Consider the following 17,100-nt stretch of genomic DNA (forward strand, 5'->3'; position numbering starts at 1 on the left):
AGGTTCTGGCTAAAGGCTACCAAGTGCGCTGATGCTGATCTCTATGTTGTAATGAAGCATCGTCGGAAATAACGGATTTCCGCTATGCCTTACGGACCGAGGGCAGTGGACCGTACCGCGTACACTAAATATATGCAGATATATACGGAGTACGCATGATTGCCTTTCCTTTTTTTCAGTTTTCGGCTACCTCCCAAGCCACAATGGCCATATGGAAAACCAGTGTTTCAAAATAATAAGGTTGCTTTTCCCACGCGTATCCAAATGGGTTCATTCCCCCCTTAGCAATGTTTAACGAGGTCTCCCGTTAGTATATGCAAGGCACCTTTGGCGGAATCCAAGCAACCTTATCTCCATACGCTACTTCGTCGATCACTTGGTTCGCTAAGCCCCGAACCCCTAAAGCCGGTCATCTGAGGTGAGCAGGGTCTGGTGTGGTACGACATATACGATGGCGTTGTATGTTTGTAGTTCGTGATGTGCTCTCAACCCCACAACGATATCAGCCCTGGAGAACTTTTGAATCATGAACTCATTCTCTTTTTCTTTATTTTTAGACTGAAACTCAGCCCCTGAAGCTTACAGAAACTCAATAGGAACCCCCTTCTCCTCTCCTTGATTTTACGTATCATAAAAAAGAGAAAGAAACTTGTCCAAAAAATCATCCAAGGGGGAAATATTGACAAGGTTGACCAAAAGAGGAAGGGATCATCTATACAACTTCCATTTTGGGAATATTTAAGGCAATTTGCCAATCACCAGTTCACCAGTCTGAAACGCATCTCAATAGTTCAACCTCATCCACAGTGGAGTCCGGTATAGATGCCGAAGGTCCAGCTGGTCCAGCTGTAGTTTGTTACCATCGCAACCTATGCTCCTAACACAGCCATACCACGAAATTTAACGGCGATTCTGCTCCGAAATCAATGACCGATGTTAGCTGAAAACGTATTCTTTTTTTTTTCTTTTTTTTTCTCTTCTCACAGGCGTGAACGTGGTCTATGCACCCGGCTTATTTTATGCAACAGCTCTGCCTTTGCCGGTAAGGCACCTTATCAAACTGCAAACCTCGGTCATATCTCCTCGGATCTCGGCTGCAAACGAGGAACCTTTCTCGGAATCGGATCACTTGCAGATTTCGTCTTGGTCCAGCTGATAAGTCTACTCTAGACCTTAGAATGACATCGTCGAGATGTGTAATAAACGAGGATCGTAATATGCTCAGCCTTGGCTAACACGCATGCATTTTGATATTAGCATGAATCAAGGGATGACGACATAGCCACATCCCTAGAGTGCCCTTGGACTGAGGAATTCATTTCTTTACTTTTATTTTAGCAACTAGAGTTGAAAAAAAAAAAGAAAAGAAAAGAAAGGGTGTCAATCCAATCCTGACACTGCTCAACCAGGCAAAAACATGGATCACATCACCACAACACATCTTGAAACATATGCCACGGAAATCAGATATGGGGAATTGATGACAACCAATCCACAGTGATATAAGAACCAGCAGGTAATGCCCGGAGGGATATAAACATCAGGATGACACTTCCCCAGCGTGTAGTGGCATAACAGCAAAACCACACCAATATGAAAAATAGGTCCGATGGCTTTGACCAACCAGCAGTTGAGACACGCTCCTCCTTGTCATCTAATGTACGCCGGAGCCAATAGAACGACCAAAGGTATTTCAAGTACAGAGGCCAGGTGATGAAGAGTGCAACTAGCGAGAATACTCGCCATACTATCTGCTCCTCCCGTGTTGGGAAGATGGAGTTCCATCTACGTATTTCGATTATCAGCTTTGTCCAGTATTGAGAAGAGGATGGATGGGTATAATAAATAGTTAGTACGTACGCAGCAACATGTATCCCGCAAAATACCAGCGCAGCAAACATGTAGAAATGAGCGATATTGGTCCATTCCGTGATCGTCAACTTTTCGTCGTCTTCCACTGAAATCCTCATTTCTTGTGGCTTGGATTCTAGCTCGGTTTCCTCGTGGGTTTCCTGTTGGGATTCCAAGTCACGGTGGTCATTTCTGCTGGTTTCAGAAGACTCCATCAGTGGTTCTTTTCCTTGGAAAGTATCCTTTACAGCCAATATTCCGTCAACTTTTGGCTCATTTCTCGGCTGTTGGGACCCTGGTGCTGCTGTGACACCATGAGAAATTTCCTCATCCTGATGGTCACCATTTATATTGACTGGTTCTGATTCGGGCTCATCGCAACCTTCTTTGTCTATATGGCTACCATGGTTGGCATGAGATGCTTTTTCAATCTGCCGGGGACTTTCCTCGTCTTGATGGTCACCATTGCGGGCAGCAGAGGGCTCGGCTGTCGCATCTCGGATTATGACTTCCAGCTTTTCTTTCAGCTCTTCCCATTTCCTATTCCACGACCAAGGTGCGAATAGGACTGATATCATTCTAAGTTGGAAATGAAAAGTTGCGACAATGATTTGCCATACCGGAGATCCAGTGTCTCTAGCGATATCGTCCGAGTGGACCCAGTCCCCAACTTCTGCGTCTAGGATATCTCTGACTTGAGACGGTAGACTCTCGGAATCGCGATCGTATGGTAGATAAATCGTGATAGGCGTTACCATATCTTTCGGTTTATTCCACCAGATTAGATAGGTAGCGGCGGCACAAGAGATATAAGCCACCGTAGCAATTTCGAGAGCTGTAATGGGCATGTTGTATGCTCTTCTGGCAATAACGTTGCAAGTCACCCAGAAGGCTTGGAGCAGAGTAAATCCTTTTGCAAAGGGGTCAGCTTTAGCGCGGTCTTGGATGTCACTAGTCCTCAAATGGGATGGCTTGATAACGCGTGTTTCGATCAGGGCGACAACGTTGCTACAGTGCACTGGGTATGTCCAATCATCCTTAGTCTGGAGAAGAACACCATGCATACCAAGACAAAAGCCCTGGACAGTGCCCCAGCGACCATCAAATTCTTCCATGTCTGGTGTTTCTGAGACTTGCGAAGAGCTTGTGTCATCTCCCTCCGTCTCTGGTGTTTCTGGAACTTCAACTTCCGAGGGGCTTGTGTCATCTCCTTCGCTGTTTATTATGCGGAAAGCAGCATTACAGCGTGCCACAGCAGACCTTGCCTGCCATAATTCTTCGGCTGCAGTTCCAGCCATAAACTCCGGCGCAAGTATCGTGCCTATCCATGCCAGTGCCTTCAGCCAAAGATTTTCTGTCTGTGTTTGAGCACGGGTTGGGACAGAAATGTGTAGAGCCGTCCATGTGCAAGCAAGGATTGTTGAAACACAAGTCCAGAAAATGTCCCAACTTGAGCGTGTATTGTCATCCAACTGCCAGCCTTCCAGGGCTGTTGAATTGGACTGGGCGAGTGATGGGTTGACACAGCCAAGCAAGAGTAGAAGCGCGAACATGACGTGTGCCTGGATTTGGCGATCAAAGATGCAGAAGATTTAAGAAGCTGAGAAAACAGAATGGGGTTTAGCTCGACAACTCAGCCACACGATGTGGGATAGTGAAAAGGAGGCGGGGCCTTTCCTTAGGGTTGGTTTAGGTGGTGGATCTCACTCCTTATGTCTTGAGCTATAATTCCCATGTTTTCCAAATATAGTCGGAATAACATTGGAGATAGAACTACAGTAAGGAATTTTTAGAAACAGATAATGTCTGGCCCAAGGCCTGAACGTAAGATTTTTGGATATGTACGATAGCCACCCGAAGCGCCGATGCACCGAATGCAGTATTTAAGGAAATCTCGCTTCAAAACATTTGAAAATAGAAACACGAAAGGAAAAGAAAAAAAAAAAGAAAGAGAGAAATTGAGTCCAAATCCTCACAACTGTCGTCGAGTATGGTCATAGCTGGTGGGGAAGAGCGGCAGCGAAGGATCCACAACATCATTATATGGTCTTCTGGCTGCCATTGATACATCTTCATCACTGGGCGGGGCAGTGGCCACGCGCGCGGGATGGTGGTGGCCTTCTGCATCCTCCTCGCCTCTTGCGATCTTCTCAAGGGACGACAACTCGGTGGTTGTTCCGGTACGAGACCAGCGGAAAGAGTCCCGGTCGTCGCCAAGAGGCTTGTACTTGGTGTCGGGCTTCTTGAAGAAAATGGCGTAAACCATACCAACCAAAAGGTAGATCAGGAGCACAAGAGTGAATATCGCATTCACGAGGAAGAAGATTACTCCCAGGATGCCAGTCATGAGTTCAGGCTGGTCAAAAACATCCGTGAAGACAAGTAGGAAGATCGTATTGAGGGAATTGATTACTGCCATCGTGATTGCAGTGACATTTGCTCCCTTGCTCATGAATGGCTTGATGATGGCGGTTGCGAGCATCATGGAAAGTTCCAAAATAAGAAGAACGATCGATTGTGCGACCGGTGAAGGCTGAGCGAAGGCGATGACCATTCCTTTAACAACGACGTAGACCAAAGCTGGCACAAGGAAGTAGTAGACCGGGGCGCGGTAGTAGATATACAAGAAACCCCACTGGTTCAGAGTGGCAGGGTCGGAATAGAGCGTGTACGCGGGTGTGTTGTGCTGCTGTTTCGATCGCATCGCGCGTTGGAAGACCTTGAATGCGGCAAAGGCTAAGATGGCGGTTGTCACCAGCCACATGGTAATGGCCAGAACAATTTCGGCGGCTGAGTCCCGACGAGTCAATTCCCAGAGACACAGAACACACATCTGTGGGTACCCGATGCAAGCCAACCGGAAGAAGGTATTGCGGAGAATGGGTTTCCAATCTGAGGTGACACTGATGGCGCGATTCAATTTTGGAAGCAGTGTCTGTTTCTTGGCTAGAACAGCTCGGACCAGCAGGACCAGACCTACGCAAACGACGACGATTGCGGTGACGAAGTAGTAGAATAGATATCCAGTCATAAAGATGTTGGTCAGTTCGATGGAATCACGAATTCCAACCCGTTCAATACCGCGAAGAAGAATTTGACTTCCTGTCGCCGCAGCTCTGCGATGAATGTCGGAACGCTTCTGTAGAACAACGGATATAGAACTGGAGGATGTCATCACGGTGGAAGGTGTACCCCCGGTGGCGCGTTGGAACCAGGTCGCAACTTTTTGCAGAGCATCCGACCGCACAATCCCCAAGCTCCATTGCATGTTCTGAGTCCATGATTGCACAAAGGGCGGTAGTTTCGCTGAACTCATCCCGGCCATTGCCTGTGTTTGAATGAATCCGAGGAAGGCAAGCGATCGGAAAGCAAGATGGGTTGCCGTGTTCGAATGACCGAGAAGCGATATGACCGTGGAGGTGACGAGACCAAGACCGGTTATAATGGCGAGTGTCCACGACACACCAGACTGATAGACTGATTTTCCATTGCGAACACGGGTCTGTAAACAGGTGATCTGTTTACCTCCATTTTTGTATTTGAGCTTGAGACGAATGACTGCGTCGATGTCGGGGACGCTATAAGCGATGGCTATGACGTAATCGTTAGTAAGAGCCACAATTTCGGCGTCCCCGGGTCTTCAACCTCGGGAAGCCCTGAAAGGGGGAAGTTGTAAACGAACATGGTATTTGTGAGAGAAAACTGTCGCCCAATTTTTGAGTGATGGTGGGAATTTGCAATTCGATGGCTTTCATAGGACAAAATACCGATAGGTCAAGACTGCATGGATCGAACGACTTGGTGAACGCTTTATATCCGTACACCAAGAGGTCCACGTCAATGAGTACATCTCCGGCCACTTCAGAATAACCATCGAAGATAATACTGATGGACTTGTTGGCTGGTGTGAATACCGCATTGAAATTATTCACGGTCACTTCGGCACTGTCGGAACATTGTGTCAGCCCGGTGGCTTGGATGAGATTCTCTGCTTGTACAAGCTGAAGACTCTGGAGAATGAGGAGGGTGAAAGCTCCGAAAAGGGAGCCATTCAGTTGCATGACGACAAGACGGGGTGAGGTGTAGAAAGAGAAGATGAGGGAGTATGATTCTTTTTCTTTTTGATTTTCCTGATATCTCATTCAAAACTCCACAGTACAACGTAAGCGCTCACAGTGGAGCCAAGAGATCGTCCAGGGTCGAGCAGTGAAACAATAAATCTCAGGCAACCATCATTTATAAAACAGTGGATTGGACTCTCATTTACCCCCATACAATCCATACAGTGGACTCATGATCAACAAAGCGGTTTCCCTGTTCCCCTGTTTCCCTGTTCCTTTGGTTATCCCAGCCTTTTTTGCCCCCCTAACACTGCCCCAGCCTCCTAAAGAGTCTAGACGATCATGTCGATTACTAGTGAAAATCTCTATTTCGGCCTATTCTCGCAATTATCCAGGCACAAGGTCATGAAATCAGCCAATGCAACATAAAAAAAAACTCTACGCCGCCACCGGTCAGGAGATCCAAATTTAGTTCCGCAAACAGCCAATTTTACAAAGTCCCGAGGTCAACACTACAACATGTGTACATATGTACTCCGTACCTCTCAGATAGTTACCGTTGACGCATTCCACAGAGACACTTGGCTTTTGAGTTTATACAACATAGCGTTCATCTGTTCTTTCCGCGACCTTCCAGATTATCAGCTGATCATTTCCCTTTTAGGAAACCTCAAAGGATCTGATTTCCGCCTAAATTTAGAAATGGAGTCAATGATTGTCTCTCATTGGTCAATCCAAGATTTGTGCCGATGTCTAACCAATAGAAATTATCTCACATCTGTAACTTAATCAAGTTCACTGCCCCCGATTAGAAGATCATTGATCTAGAGTTACGTCTATCATTCTCCAAGGTTATGGAGTCGACAACCTGAGACGCCCAGACTACAATGGGCCATGAAAATTGATTGGGTACAACATATGTTCTTGAATATATTTGAGACCCCGGATTTCACTCAACTTGGGGTTCTTCCATAAACGTCCAGATTATTTCAGCAATGCGACCCTGCTTTGTTTCTATTTCTATTCATTAATCCATCGGACTTATAAAACTTGGCTTGATGCTGCGTTCAACTTGGTGAACCAAGACGGTTTCTAACAAATCACCATACCCTCAAGTCAACGTTAATTGTCATATATCGGAGGGATTGAGAACCACGAACTCCTATTGTGCCCGATAATCTCATTCGTCTTCAATATCACGTGTTGTTGATCTATACCCTGCAGAGCCATCAGAGCCATCTCGTGGCATGACGTAGTCACCAGCCACACCCCTAGAATTGAGAAATGAACGGCAGAAAAAGGACGATCCGAGGAGCTATTCTATTGTTCTCCGTACGCCAGGTGATATCATATGTAAACGAAGGCACGGAGCAACGAATTAACTTTACTTGGTTGTCCAACTCACTATGCATCCCATCAGACATGTCACCCGCCAAGCGAACGAGGAATCGCCACCACAAAATCTTCATACATGCTGTCACACCAATGGATATATCCCATTGTCTTTGTCTATCATAAATCACTCGCATTTTTTTTTCCGTCTTATCGTCAACCCATTTCCTGCGCGACCGTGTAGTGAGATGGGCGCGGTCGTAACCAGAGCGCTTTGGTTTATCACTACTGTCAAGACGGTGCGGCAGTTTTATTGTAGATTTTTGTATAGTTTATACCATGCACTGCGCGTGGGATATGGAGTAGTTAAAAAAGTTGTTCAAGAAATAAACAACCGAATGATAATATCGGGGCATTGGAGCTATCGAAGTGAATGGAGGCGAATCACCCACTCCGATCCCTTTGCTAGGCCGGGCTGCCATCACGTAAAGACGGGCGGATAACTTGGTGAACTACTCAACACTGGGTCAGCATACGGTATGTGTTTTCAGATTGAAAAATAACTCGATTAAAATGCACTCCAGTCTATGTAGCGTCTATACATCGTGATCATCTGTACAAGGTCCATAACCAACTCTATATATCTCCCTTTTGCACCCGTATCGCTCATTTTTGTCTCTCTTCATCTTAAGGCGTAGGAGCAACTGAACTGGTGTTCTCTTCATGGTACGATATCTCCTTGACCTCGTAGCGGAACTGCTCCTCTTCTTCCGCGAGAGCGGCCTTGAGAATCTTGTTTGCTCTCCAGACGGGCTTGCAATCAAACAGGCGGTCGACCTTTTCAAGAGGTATACCACTGGTCTCCGGGATGAGGAAGAAGGCGAAAAAGAACGCCAAGAATGACAGTGCAGCGAAGAAGAAGTACACGCCGTAGTGCATCTTGTCGAACATTTGTTCGGTGAATCGAGAAATGAGGAAGTTAAAGAGCCAGTTGCTTGCGGTCGTGGCGGCCTGAGCCAGGGAACGGAAATTGGGATCGAAGAATTCCTAATAGCTTGTTAGCAAAGGGTTTAATTTCAATCGAGGATGGTAATAAGCAATGACTTACAGAATTGATAACCCAGGGGGTACCATTCCAGGTAGGAGTGTAGACAGCAGTCCATAGGTAGAAGAAGAAAATGGCCGCAATGCCTCCACCATTCAGAGACGTGGTGGGGTTATCTTCAGGCTTGACAACACAGATGTAGGCACCGATAACCCACATACAGATCGATCCAGTCACGGCACCAACAAGGAGCAGATTGCGCCGTCCGAATTGATCGACCAGGAACAGGAGCCACACGAAGGTCATAACGGCTTTAATAACACCGAAGATACCGGTCATCAGGTTAACGGTGTCGGAGTCGACACCAATCTAAGGAACCATAAGTTAGCATAATTAACTGGCCATTGGAAGATGAAGCGCAATCATACCGATCTGAAAATGGTAGGCGAGTAGTAGTTGATGGCATTGATACCAGAACCGTTTTGCCAGAAGAAGAGCATGCAGCCCAGCATCAGACGGTACATAACGCTCTTGTTAGTGGCGAGAGCCTGGAAGGGCTTCCAGAAGCCAATACCAATAGAACTCTTCTGATGCTCAAGGGCCTGGTCGATCGCAGCCACCTCTTCGGTGATATACATGTCCTCGGCTTCTAATTGGCGGATCCAGCAGAGATTTTCCATCGCTTCGCGGCGACGGTCCTTGAGGAACAGCCAGCGAGGGGACTCCTTGATCCACAAGGCACCCACGAAAAGCAGACCGGATGGGACAAGTTGAATGGCGAAGGGAATGATCCATTGCTCGTGGTCTTGAGGCATGTGTTGCTCAACACCATACTACCATATCTAGGTTAGCATTGAATGTAAATATCAGCGAGAGGCAGAAAGGCATACATTAATCCAAAAACCTAGCATTCCGCCAACCTGCCAGCCAAGCTCATATAGACCGACGAGCCGTCCGCGGATGGCAGGTGGCGCTAGCTCGGAAAGATATATGGGAATAATATTTGAGGCTACACCGGTACCCACACCGGACAGCACACGACCAGCGTAGAGAATGCCTAGCCCTCGGGCACTGTTGGCACCAAGTTGTAGTCCAGCTCCGAGGAAGAACACGGTGGCGGCAACAGCCAAACTCCATTTGCGGCCGATGAAGTGGCCGAGGGCGTAAGTTCCCAGAGCACCGAAAAAGGCACCAGCAATGAAAAGTGAGACGATATTCTCGCTAATTAGACTTTGTTGTGTGGAAGACATCTCGTCGAGGCCGAACTCCTTCATGAAGGAGGTGAGTGTGATAGTTGTACCGATGAAGGCACTGGTATAACCGATCATATTGGAACCACATGATGCGATTCCAGCGAGTGCATATACACGCCAATTGTAAACGGACTTGGGCGTTGGCCGATCCTCAGCAAGTGTGAGGATGCCCATGGCTGAATAGGTGACAGCTCAGGCTGTGGGAGGTAGAATGGATGGTGAGGGTGAGAACAACAAAAGATTTGCTCGAAGGCAGGATGGAGAAAAGAGAGAGTCAGGATGTGCTAGAACGGGGCCCTAAGTAATACCCGCTATCCTAATGGACTGTGGGTGTGGAAATACCCCAACTAAACCCCCCACAACACATATCGCCTAAATCCCCATAGACCGGGGCAATATAATATGGGGTTCAAACATGAGGCTACGGTACGACGATGATTACAGATGCATGAAGATGTTAAGTGGAAAAATTGGCCGGGGTAGCGTTTTCCCCGGAGGAAACGTTCAGCCGGTAAATAGTTAAGCTTTATATAGTGTTTAACGTATATCAAACTGAATGAGATCACAGGGAGTCTCTTGTTTCCTCATATTTAAGAAAGTTTTCTTGGGTGCAATAGATGGCAAGCCTGTTTGTGGCATGTACTTTTGCTTCTGCACCAGAGAGGAGTCTTATGGGTTTAGCCGTCCAAGTATGTATATTGAATAGGGGCACCGGCGAGGCCCATCGTCTAGTGACGGATTATCTTCTCTTTAGTTTTGGTAGAATAGTAATGCAAACTGTAGCAATAGAGACTGACATATCAAAGTCCCACGTGTTAAGTGAATACCCCATGATCTGTTCCCCCGAATTATTGCAGATGCAAAAATATTTGCCTGAAGGGGAAGAACCCTTAACCACGTGTGGAGCCGGAATTTTGCCGAGCTCTCGGGAAGGCGAACAGTATCCGACACACCGAAGAAGCACACCGAAGCACGGCAAACGGAAGAATTGATAAAAGTCTGTTTAATCCCTACCGACCTCGGCATACTAACCGAACTAAGCTAGAGTATTGATTCATACTGTGCCGACAGGAGGAATACCTCAAGTCGCATTATGACTTGTCCTACCTGGAATCCCACACTCCCACAATATCCCCCGGAAGTGGCGGCATAAATCCCCACGGGCCCGGGATAGTACATCTGCACTAAACGTAATTCCGGGGTCAACATCGCAGGGGTCATCGGGTCCAAATTACTTTACAAATAGATATATAGACACATGTATTGATCCAATAAATTTAACATGGTTATTGCATAGTTCTGATGTTGTTGCCGGTGTCCAGGTAGATTTTAATGACACGAAGCTTGGAACTATACAAGCTCTTTTCGGCCCGGTTCCGGCTTGGAAGGATGCCGTGGCATACCGCCCTCTTGGCACTGGCCTGTCCTGACCCATTAGCAATATTCTAGGGGTGTTCAAGAATTTGTCCTTCTGAATTCACAACTTAGCGCTTAATTGATTTTCCCAATAATTTTGGTACACTATCTGATCCTTTGCTGTACGCTTGTGGATGCGCATCTTCCTGGATCCAAAAGATCCAAAAATGCAGACAGGGGGCTACGCGGCGTGAGTGTTGAAAGCGTATGGTGTATTGTATCATGGACTGTGAGGACCATGCTCAGTTTAACCTATCTTCAAAAATCAGACCGTTACATACCTGAGGTCACTTGGAACAGTACAGAAACCCCAACCTTGGAGTTTAATGATTAGTATATTTTAGCAGCCCTAGATTCGAATTCCTTCGAATTGCCTGCCCTGTTGACAGCAGTTTTTAAGACGAAAGTCGCCGAGTTCCAAGTTCTGAATTCAACAGAGCATCATTCCTCCTGTCGGCTCCAAGACCAAAGCTTGAGTTGGTCCATGCCTGTATGGAGGTCACATGTTGCCCAAAGGGTGGCACCCCGGGATAGTGTTTGGCCATGCAGCTTACGCGGCGGCAGTTTCCAGACTTCTCGGCATATAGTATCCTTCTTTTTCAATTAAGCCCTTAGCACGGATTTCACCTAAACTTATAGATCAATGTTAGCCCAGCTTGGAAAGAATGTAATGCGTGTACAGCATGGATTTGCTCCTTGTCTTGGTCGCTTGGTCTCTCTTTTTGGCAGATTTGGGGTACGCTTCCATGGCTGGGACTTACCGCACCATTGATACAGTCACTGCGTTGGAGGAACATAATGCCAAGAAGCTCTCGAATTTGGGTAATACCAAGCTCCCAATGTCCAAGGCAGCTGCACAGCATGGCGGACGGAAAACCACTCGGCACGGTTACTTAGTTGTTCTGTGCTTATTCCGCTGCTGTCCAGCTTGTAGATTATGGATGGACAGATTTTAAGATGGGGGTTTTGATATGACTTTCGAGACAGATAAATTCGGGGCCATTTTGTTTTACGCTCCAGAGCTGGGCGAGAGATGCGAACAACGCGCCACCGATCGCGTTCAATGTGGACATGGCTGCAAAGCTTTTTGACGCGTAACAAATATTCCGTGTATGATCTCATAAACGAAGATGTCGTGGAGATCCAGAAAGTTCACAGAGGGAGGACCTTGATAGTCAACGAGCATGACGATTGGAAAGCGATGCTGGATACTGAGAACCTGGAGAATACAGGTGTGCTGGAAGATCGGTCTGCTGGAGGGACCCTGACTCGTATCAAATCAAACATCGCTTGCGCATAGATTGATCATTGTTGCTTTTAATTTTGGAAAGTTCCAAGTTTGGAAAGACAATTAGGGAACCTGAGGCATAAAATTTGCCTGAGGCAGCAACACGTGCCATCGACCTTTGGCGCTTCTTTAGGTCACGCTATGTCAACATGAACCGCCTGTATCTCTTTGGACCTCGAACCTTTGATCTTCCAAGAGTGACAAATTGTCCCGGGAATTTTGTGGATACGCCGTTTCCCGGATCATGACCACATCTAAAGCGGGGCATTTTTTCCAGACGAGTCTTATCGGCTGAAGACATGCGAATCTCAGCGCGTGTCTAGTGATTCGAAACACGGTGTGAAAATCAAGTATGTTTTCCTAGATTATCTGTAAATAGCTATGTGAGCTAATCATGTCTTGACAACCCAGCAAAGCAAACATTGGAATAAATAATTGAACGCCTTATCGCTCATCAAGATGGAGAACCGAGTGTCTCTCGGCTCTATCCAGAAGGCCGTCTGGGACGGGCGCTTGCCACTGGAGATTGTTCTGGCTTCATCAGAAAGTCGAACCTTTGATAAGACGGATCCTTATCTTGTATGTTTGTTCTTCAAACACTGATACAAACACTTGATATGCACAAATGCTGAACCCGGTTCCTAGATCGCATATCCGCGCATCTCATATCTTCCCTCGTTGCTACCCAAGCTTCGAGCTTTCTTCTCAACTTTTTTGATAGAGCCGAACTCCCAGTCTCATGATGGCTGGTTTGAGTTTGAGGGGGTGCCTCTGAAATGGCACTACCCAGTCGGATTGTTATTTGACCTCTATGCAGGAGCAGACCCAGCCTCAAAGACCGCCAGAGGTAACGAGTCCCCTATCGACGGGTCATCGCTGCCCTGGCGTCTGATAGTGCACTTTAGCGACTGGCCGGATGACCTTGTTCGCCTTGATGCCGATGGAATGGTCATGAACGACGCCTTCATAAACAGCGTGAAAGAGGCGGATTTCCTACGAAATGGTACAGCCAAAGGCATCATGAGTCTCTCAAAAGAAGACTCATCAGGACTTTGGAATGCTGTTCAAGAAAGTGAGTCAAGCATTTTGTGTAGAAATTTCTCTGCTGCATCAATGATAGAGACCATTCTAACGTGAAAAAATACAGTCGATCTTCTTTCGTTTCAGCGCATATCAAGTATTCTTCTTCCTCAGCACTCGCAACCTTTCCGCAACGTCCCAATCCGGATTTTCCTACCACTCCCGCAAGATGCCGAGTCTTCTTCCCTTAAAGTGGTACAATCCCCACTTCCTCCTTCAATGCCAGCATCTAGTATGCAGTCAAGTCAGATACTGAGTTCGCGGAGCGGTTCCACACTCCAACCTCAAACGGTCGGAACTGTCTTGCACACATTGCTACCAAATCTATTTCCCAGTCGGAGAACCCCTGTCCTTGCAAAGCCCGTCTTACACGGCGCTGTGATACCCATGTCTACTCCGATTGAGGAACTCGTGAGAAGCTCTGCTTATGGAGACGGGTGGGCATATCTTGTTGTTCGGATGATGGGATGAGATGACATACACCAAGCAAGGAATATATATATGTATCATCCTCGAATGATACTAACAACTTTGCAAGACATAAATGAATCGTATCCGATTGTAGATCAGTAGTATAGACCCAAATAGAACGTATCCCTTTTACTTCTTTACGATGATCCTGAGAACCACCCCCAGCGGCGATGTCCTTATACAAGAAGGTATACAAATGGATCATGGAGAGCTAAAAACTGAGTACGTATACAAAATGAAGTGAGATCGCACGTTACAAATAAGATGTAAGATTCTCCACATTAACAATCTGTTTCTCCGCCAAATGTAACTATACTAATCAAGGGGGTATCAGTCTGACCTCTTGTGAATTTGTGCAAGGGGGTGACAAAAGAAATACGTCCACTATGTACCAACAATAACGCGAGAGCAATGACACCTAGGTACTTCCTTCGGCGATAATGGGGACAGTCACAAAAACAAAAAACAGACAAGTTGTAAGCGTACACATATGCAAAGAGCTGAAAGCAACGCGACAACAAATATGTATAAACACTCAAATCACATTCCCATTGACAAGCATGTCATCGCCACCGTCCCTGCCCTTCTTCAGAGCCTTGGCAAGCATAAGCTCACGCATCCAGTCAATGCGATCCTCACGAGACTTGACAGCGAAGTGGTGACTCTTGACAGCATTGTTTCCAAAGAGTGCCTTTTTCTCATTCTCCCTTGTAGCTGGGATAAGTGAGAAAGCAAAAGCAGTACCATCACGGCTGTCAATAGTATTGTTCCCGTTACGTAGGATCGAGCGCTTGAACGCAGCCGTCAACTTAGAGCTTGTCGCCAGCGACGAGCAAGCCACAGCGTATTCGTCGACTTCGATGTTGTCGAGGGCACGGGAGACCCGGTGCGCATCACGCTCGTCCTTGTGCATAGCCAGGTTGGTGCCGCGGAGCGTGAAGTGCGCGTCGGACCATTCATGTCTGAGCAGACGTGTGGTCTTGCGCTTCTTCATGTAACCTGCATGGGTAACGTCCGGATCAGATGCCAGAGAAGCAGACATTGAGCCGCTGGTACCATGTTGGTGCACGCGGGGGCTTCGAATCAGGTCTGCTGGAACATCGATCGGGGTCAGAGGCTTGTCCTCTTTCACCTGACGGAGAGGGAGAACATCACGAGAACGGTTCGAGGTCCTCCGTGAAAGGTAATTGGAATCACGGAGAGGAAGATCATCACTGGGACGAGTTGAGGTGCTCCGTGGAGGGTAATTGGAATCACGGAGAGGAAGATCACCACTGGGAAGGGTTGAGGTGCTCCGTTCAAGGGAATTGGCGCTACGGTATGGAGGGAACAAGGTTCCGTATTGCATGCCTGGGGGCACAGATTGAGACACATCACGAGGGATCGGATCACTGGGGATTGCAGTGATAGGGACATCAACTTCGGAGAATGGTGTACCTTGGCGATAAGTCTCAATGGCTTGTGTTTGATGCGCATGACTGAATGGACCAAATTGCTGAACAGCAGTGGGAGAGCCATTCTGATGAGTGGGAGTGAAGTATCTGTTGGTAGTAACAGCGGTTGTCATATCTTCCGTGACAGGACTTGTCGGGATCGTAAGCTTCGGAAGATTGCGCAAATTTGCGGCCATGGAGTTTGACTGGGCATTTGGCGGGGAGATGTCATCAAAGCCATTTGGCGGTGGAAGGTTGTAAGTGTCCAACCCAAGGGGTCCAGGTTTGGGGAAGTCATCGACATGCTGGTGCCTGAGGAAGTTGCGGATTGTTTCTTGCGGATCCAAGCGCCCTACTTCGCTCAGAGCTGCTTCGGAGAGCCTTGGTCCGGACCGAGGGCCAAATATGTCTGAGGAAGCCACCACTGATAGCTCGGCATCAGACATGGGTCGGAGAAGATTTCTCGCGGTGTCAGGATTTCCGGGGCTACCTACAAAGATGGCACCCCGCTGGAAATCGGCCCCCTGGAAATCTGTGTCAGGGTATTCTGCAGCAAGCTTCTCCAGGCGCCTCTGCTGGTTCTGCTGGAGCCTCTTGTACTTGCTGCAATTTTTCCCTTTGGAACACCTGTGGGGCTTTGGATGGAATTCCTCGATTCCTACAATTGAAACAGACTCTGCGGTTGTATTTTGATCTCCGGTCTGTCCAAAGGAATTCGAGGAGAGAACTTGACCGTTAGGCGATACAGACACTGTGTAGGATCGGCCTGTAGGAGGAGTTCCTCTAGGAGCAAACTCTTGGGGTGCAAACCCTTGGGGGGCAAATTCTTGGGGAGCAAACTCCTGGGGGGCAAACCCTTGGGGAGCAAATCCCTGGGGAGCAAACTCTTGGGGAGCAAATTCTTGGGGAGCAAACTCCTGGCGGGTGAACGATCCGGGAGATGTTCTCCCGTTAGAAGACGCCGCCTCGGATGGAAACTGAGACGGGGTTTCCGGAATCGGCCTCGTCTGCATATGTTGCTTGAGGTATTTAATCGAGTTGAAGATCTTGCGACGTTTGCCCATAGATTGGATTAAGAGTTGGTCCTTGAGTTCATCCTCTGTCAAGGCCATCAAAATGTCGCCGCAGATATCATTTTTGATGAACGTATCGCGAACATCCTCAGCGTATCCACCGATAAATAGCCAGTGAGCAACCTGACTGGGATCCCAGTTCCTAATCTCCTCCTCTGAAAGATGAGACACATCGGGGTTGGGTGGGAAAGCCTTTGGTGTCTTAGGAGACAACAGATACGGGTTGGTGAACTCAGAGTGATACTGGTTGACGAACCCAGCCTGATGCTGATTGACGAACTCAGGCTGTGTGAGTGACGGCGTAAAGTCGACTGTAGGTGACGGTGCAAGGTAGAACTCAACATCTACCGTCGAACCTCTGGATTCTCTGAACAAGTCAGGACCTGAAGGGCCAGCAATCAGTTCCTTGCTTGATCGAAAGGTAGGCAGCGTTCTTGGAACTAGATCTGGAGTTGGTAGCTCAGGACTCGAAAGAGTAGTGTTGCTCCCGTAACTGAGCTAATTATTTCATGTTACATTAGCCTTCGTCTTTTGATATAAGGACGAGGACACTTACCGATTGCATACTCTGCCGGTGAGATTCGCCCCAGTCACCACCCTCAGAATCCGTGTCGTCAAATACGGTTGCCCCCGAGTTAGGGCGCTTGTTTTCGACGGTCTTTTTAGGATAGAACCATTCGTGATTTGTGGTGTTCACACCAGCAGGAACTACCCTTCGCCGAGCAGCTAGTGATGAATTCGAAATCTAAAATGGTTAACAGGGATCATATCATTGCCCTCGCATTCAAACTCACCAT

The 17,100-nt window shown here is 47.5% G+C and overlaps 6 protein-coding genes across 6 annotated transcripts; 2 read left to right on the forward strand and 4 right to left on the reverse strand.

The window, feature by feature from the left end:
- Nucleotides 1-1,463: 1,463 nt before the first annotated feature.
- Nucleotides 1,464-3,404, reverse strand: N7516_004633 (uncharacterized protein; the record flags this gene model as incomplete). Its single annotated transcript, XM_057217353.1, has 2 exons — nt 1,464-1,785; nt 1,861-3,404. The coding sequence occupies 2 exons, from the start codon at nt 3,402-3,404 to the stop codon at nt 1,464-1,466; spliced, it is 1,866 nt and encodes a 621-aa protein (XP_057079236.1).
- Nucleotides 3,405-3,823: 419 nt separating this feature from the next.
- N7516_004634 (transient receptor potential ion channel family protein) lies at nt 3,824-5,912 on the reverse strand (the record flags this gene model as incomplete). The annotated part of the gene is made up of 2 exons (XM_057217354.1): nt 3,824-5,442; nt 5,534-5,912. The coding sequence occupies 2 exons, from the start codon at nt 5,910-5,912 to the stop codon at nt 3,824-3,826; spliced, it is 1,998 nt and encodes a 665-aa protein (XP_057079237.1).
- Nucleotides 5,913-7,931: 2,019 nt separating this feature from the next.
- On the reverse strand, nt 7,932-9,716 carry N7516_004635 (sugar porter family MFS transporter; the record flags this gene model as incomplete). The annotated part of the gene is made up of 4 exons (XM_057217355.1): nt 7,932-8,291; nt 8,353-8,658; nt 8,718-9,122; nt 9,180-9,716. The coding sequence occupies 4 exons, from the start codon at nt 9,714-9,716 to the stop codon at nt 7,932-7,934; spliced, it is 1,608 nt and encodes a 535-aa protein (XP_057079238.1).
- A 1,925-nt stretch (nt 9,717-11,641) lies between these two features.
- On the forward strand, nt 11,642-12,494 carry N7516_004636 (uncharacterized protein; the record flags this gene model as incomplete). The annotated part of the gene is made up of 2 exons (XM_057217356.1): nt 11,642-11,888; nt 12,346-12,494. The coding sequence occupies 2 exons, from the start codon at nt 11,642-11,644 to the stop codon at nt 12,492-12,494; spliced, it is 396 nt and encodes a 131-aa protein (XP_057079239.1).
- Nucleotides 12,495-12,705: 211 nt separating this feature from the next.
- On the forward strand, nt 12,706-13,797 carry N7516_004637 (autophagy protein 5; the record flags this gene model as incomplete). Its single annotated transcript, XM_057217357.1, has 3 exons — nt 12,706-12,825; nt 12,892-13,318; nt 13,394-13,797. The coding sequence occupies 3 exons, from the start codon at nt 12,706-12,708 to the stop codon at nt 13,795-13,797; spliced, it is 951 nt and encodes a 316-aa protein (XP_057079240.1).
- A 535-nt stretch (nt 13,798-14,332) lies between these two features.
- On the reverse strand, nt 14,333-17,100 carry N7516_004638 (SAM and PH domain-containing protein; the record flags this gene model as incomplete). Its single annotated transcript, XM_057217358.1, has 3 exons — nt 14,333-16,801; nt 16,860-17,048; nt 17,098-17,100. 3 exons carry the CDS (start codon nt 17,098-17,100, stop codon nt 14,333-14,335), a joined length of 2,661 nt encoding a protein of 886 aa, XP_057079241.1.

Source organism: Penicillium verrucosum (assembly GCF_028828655.1).
Source record: "Penicillium verrucosum strain IBT 35672 chromosome Unknown utg000001l_segment0_segment0, whole genome shotgun sequence".
Taxonomy (NCBI): domain Eukaryota; kingdom Fungi; phylum Ascomycota; class Eurotiomycetes; order Eurotiales; family Aspergillaceae; genus Penicillium; species Penicillium verrucosum.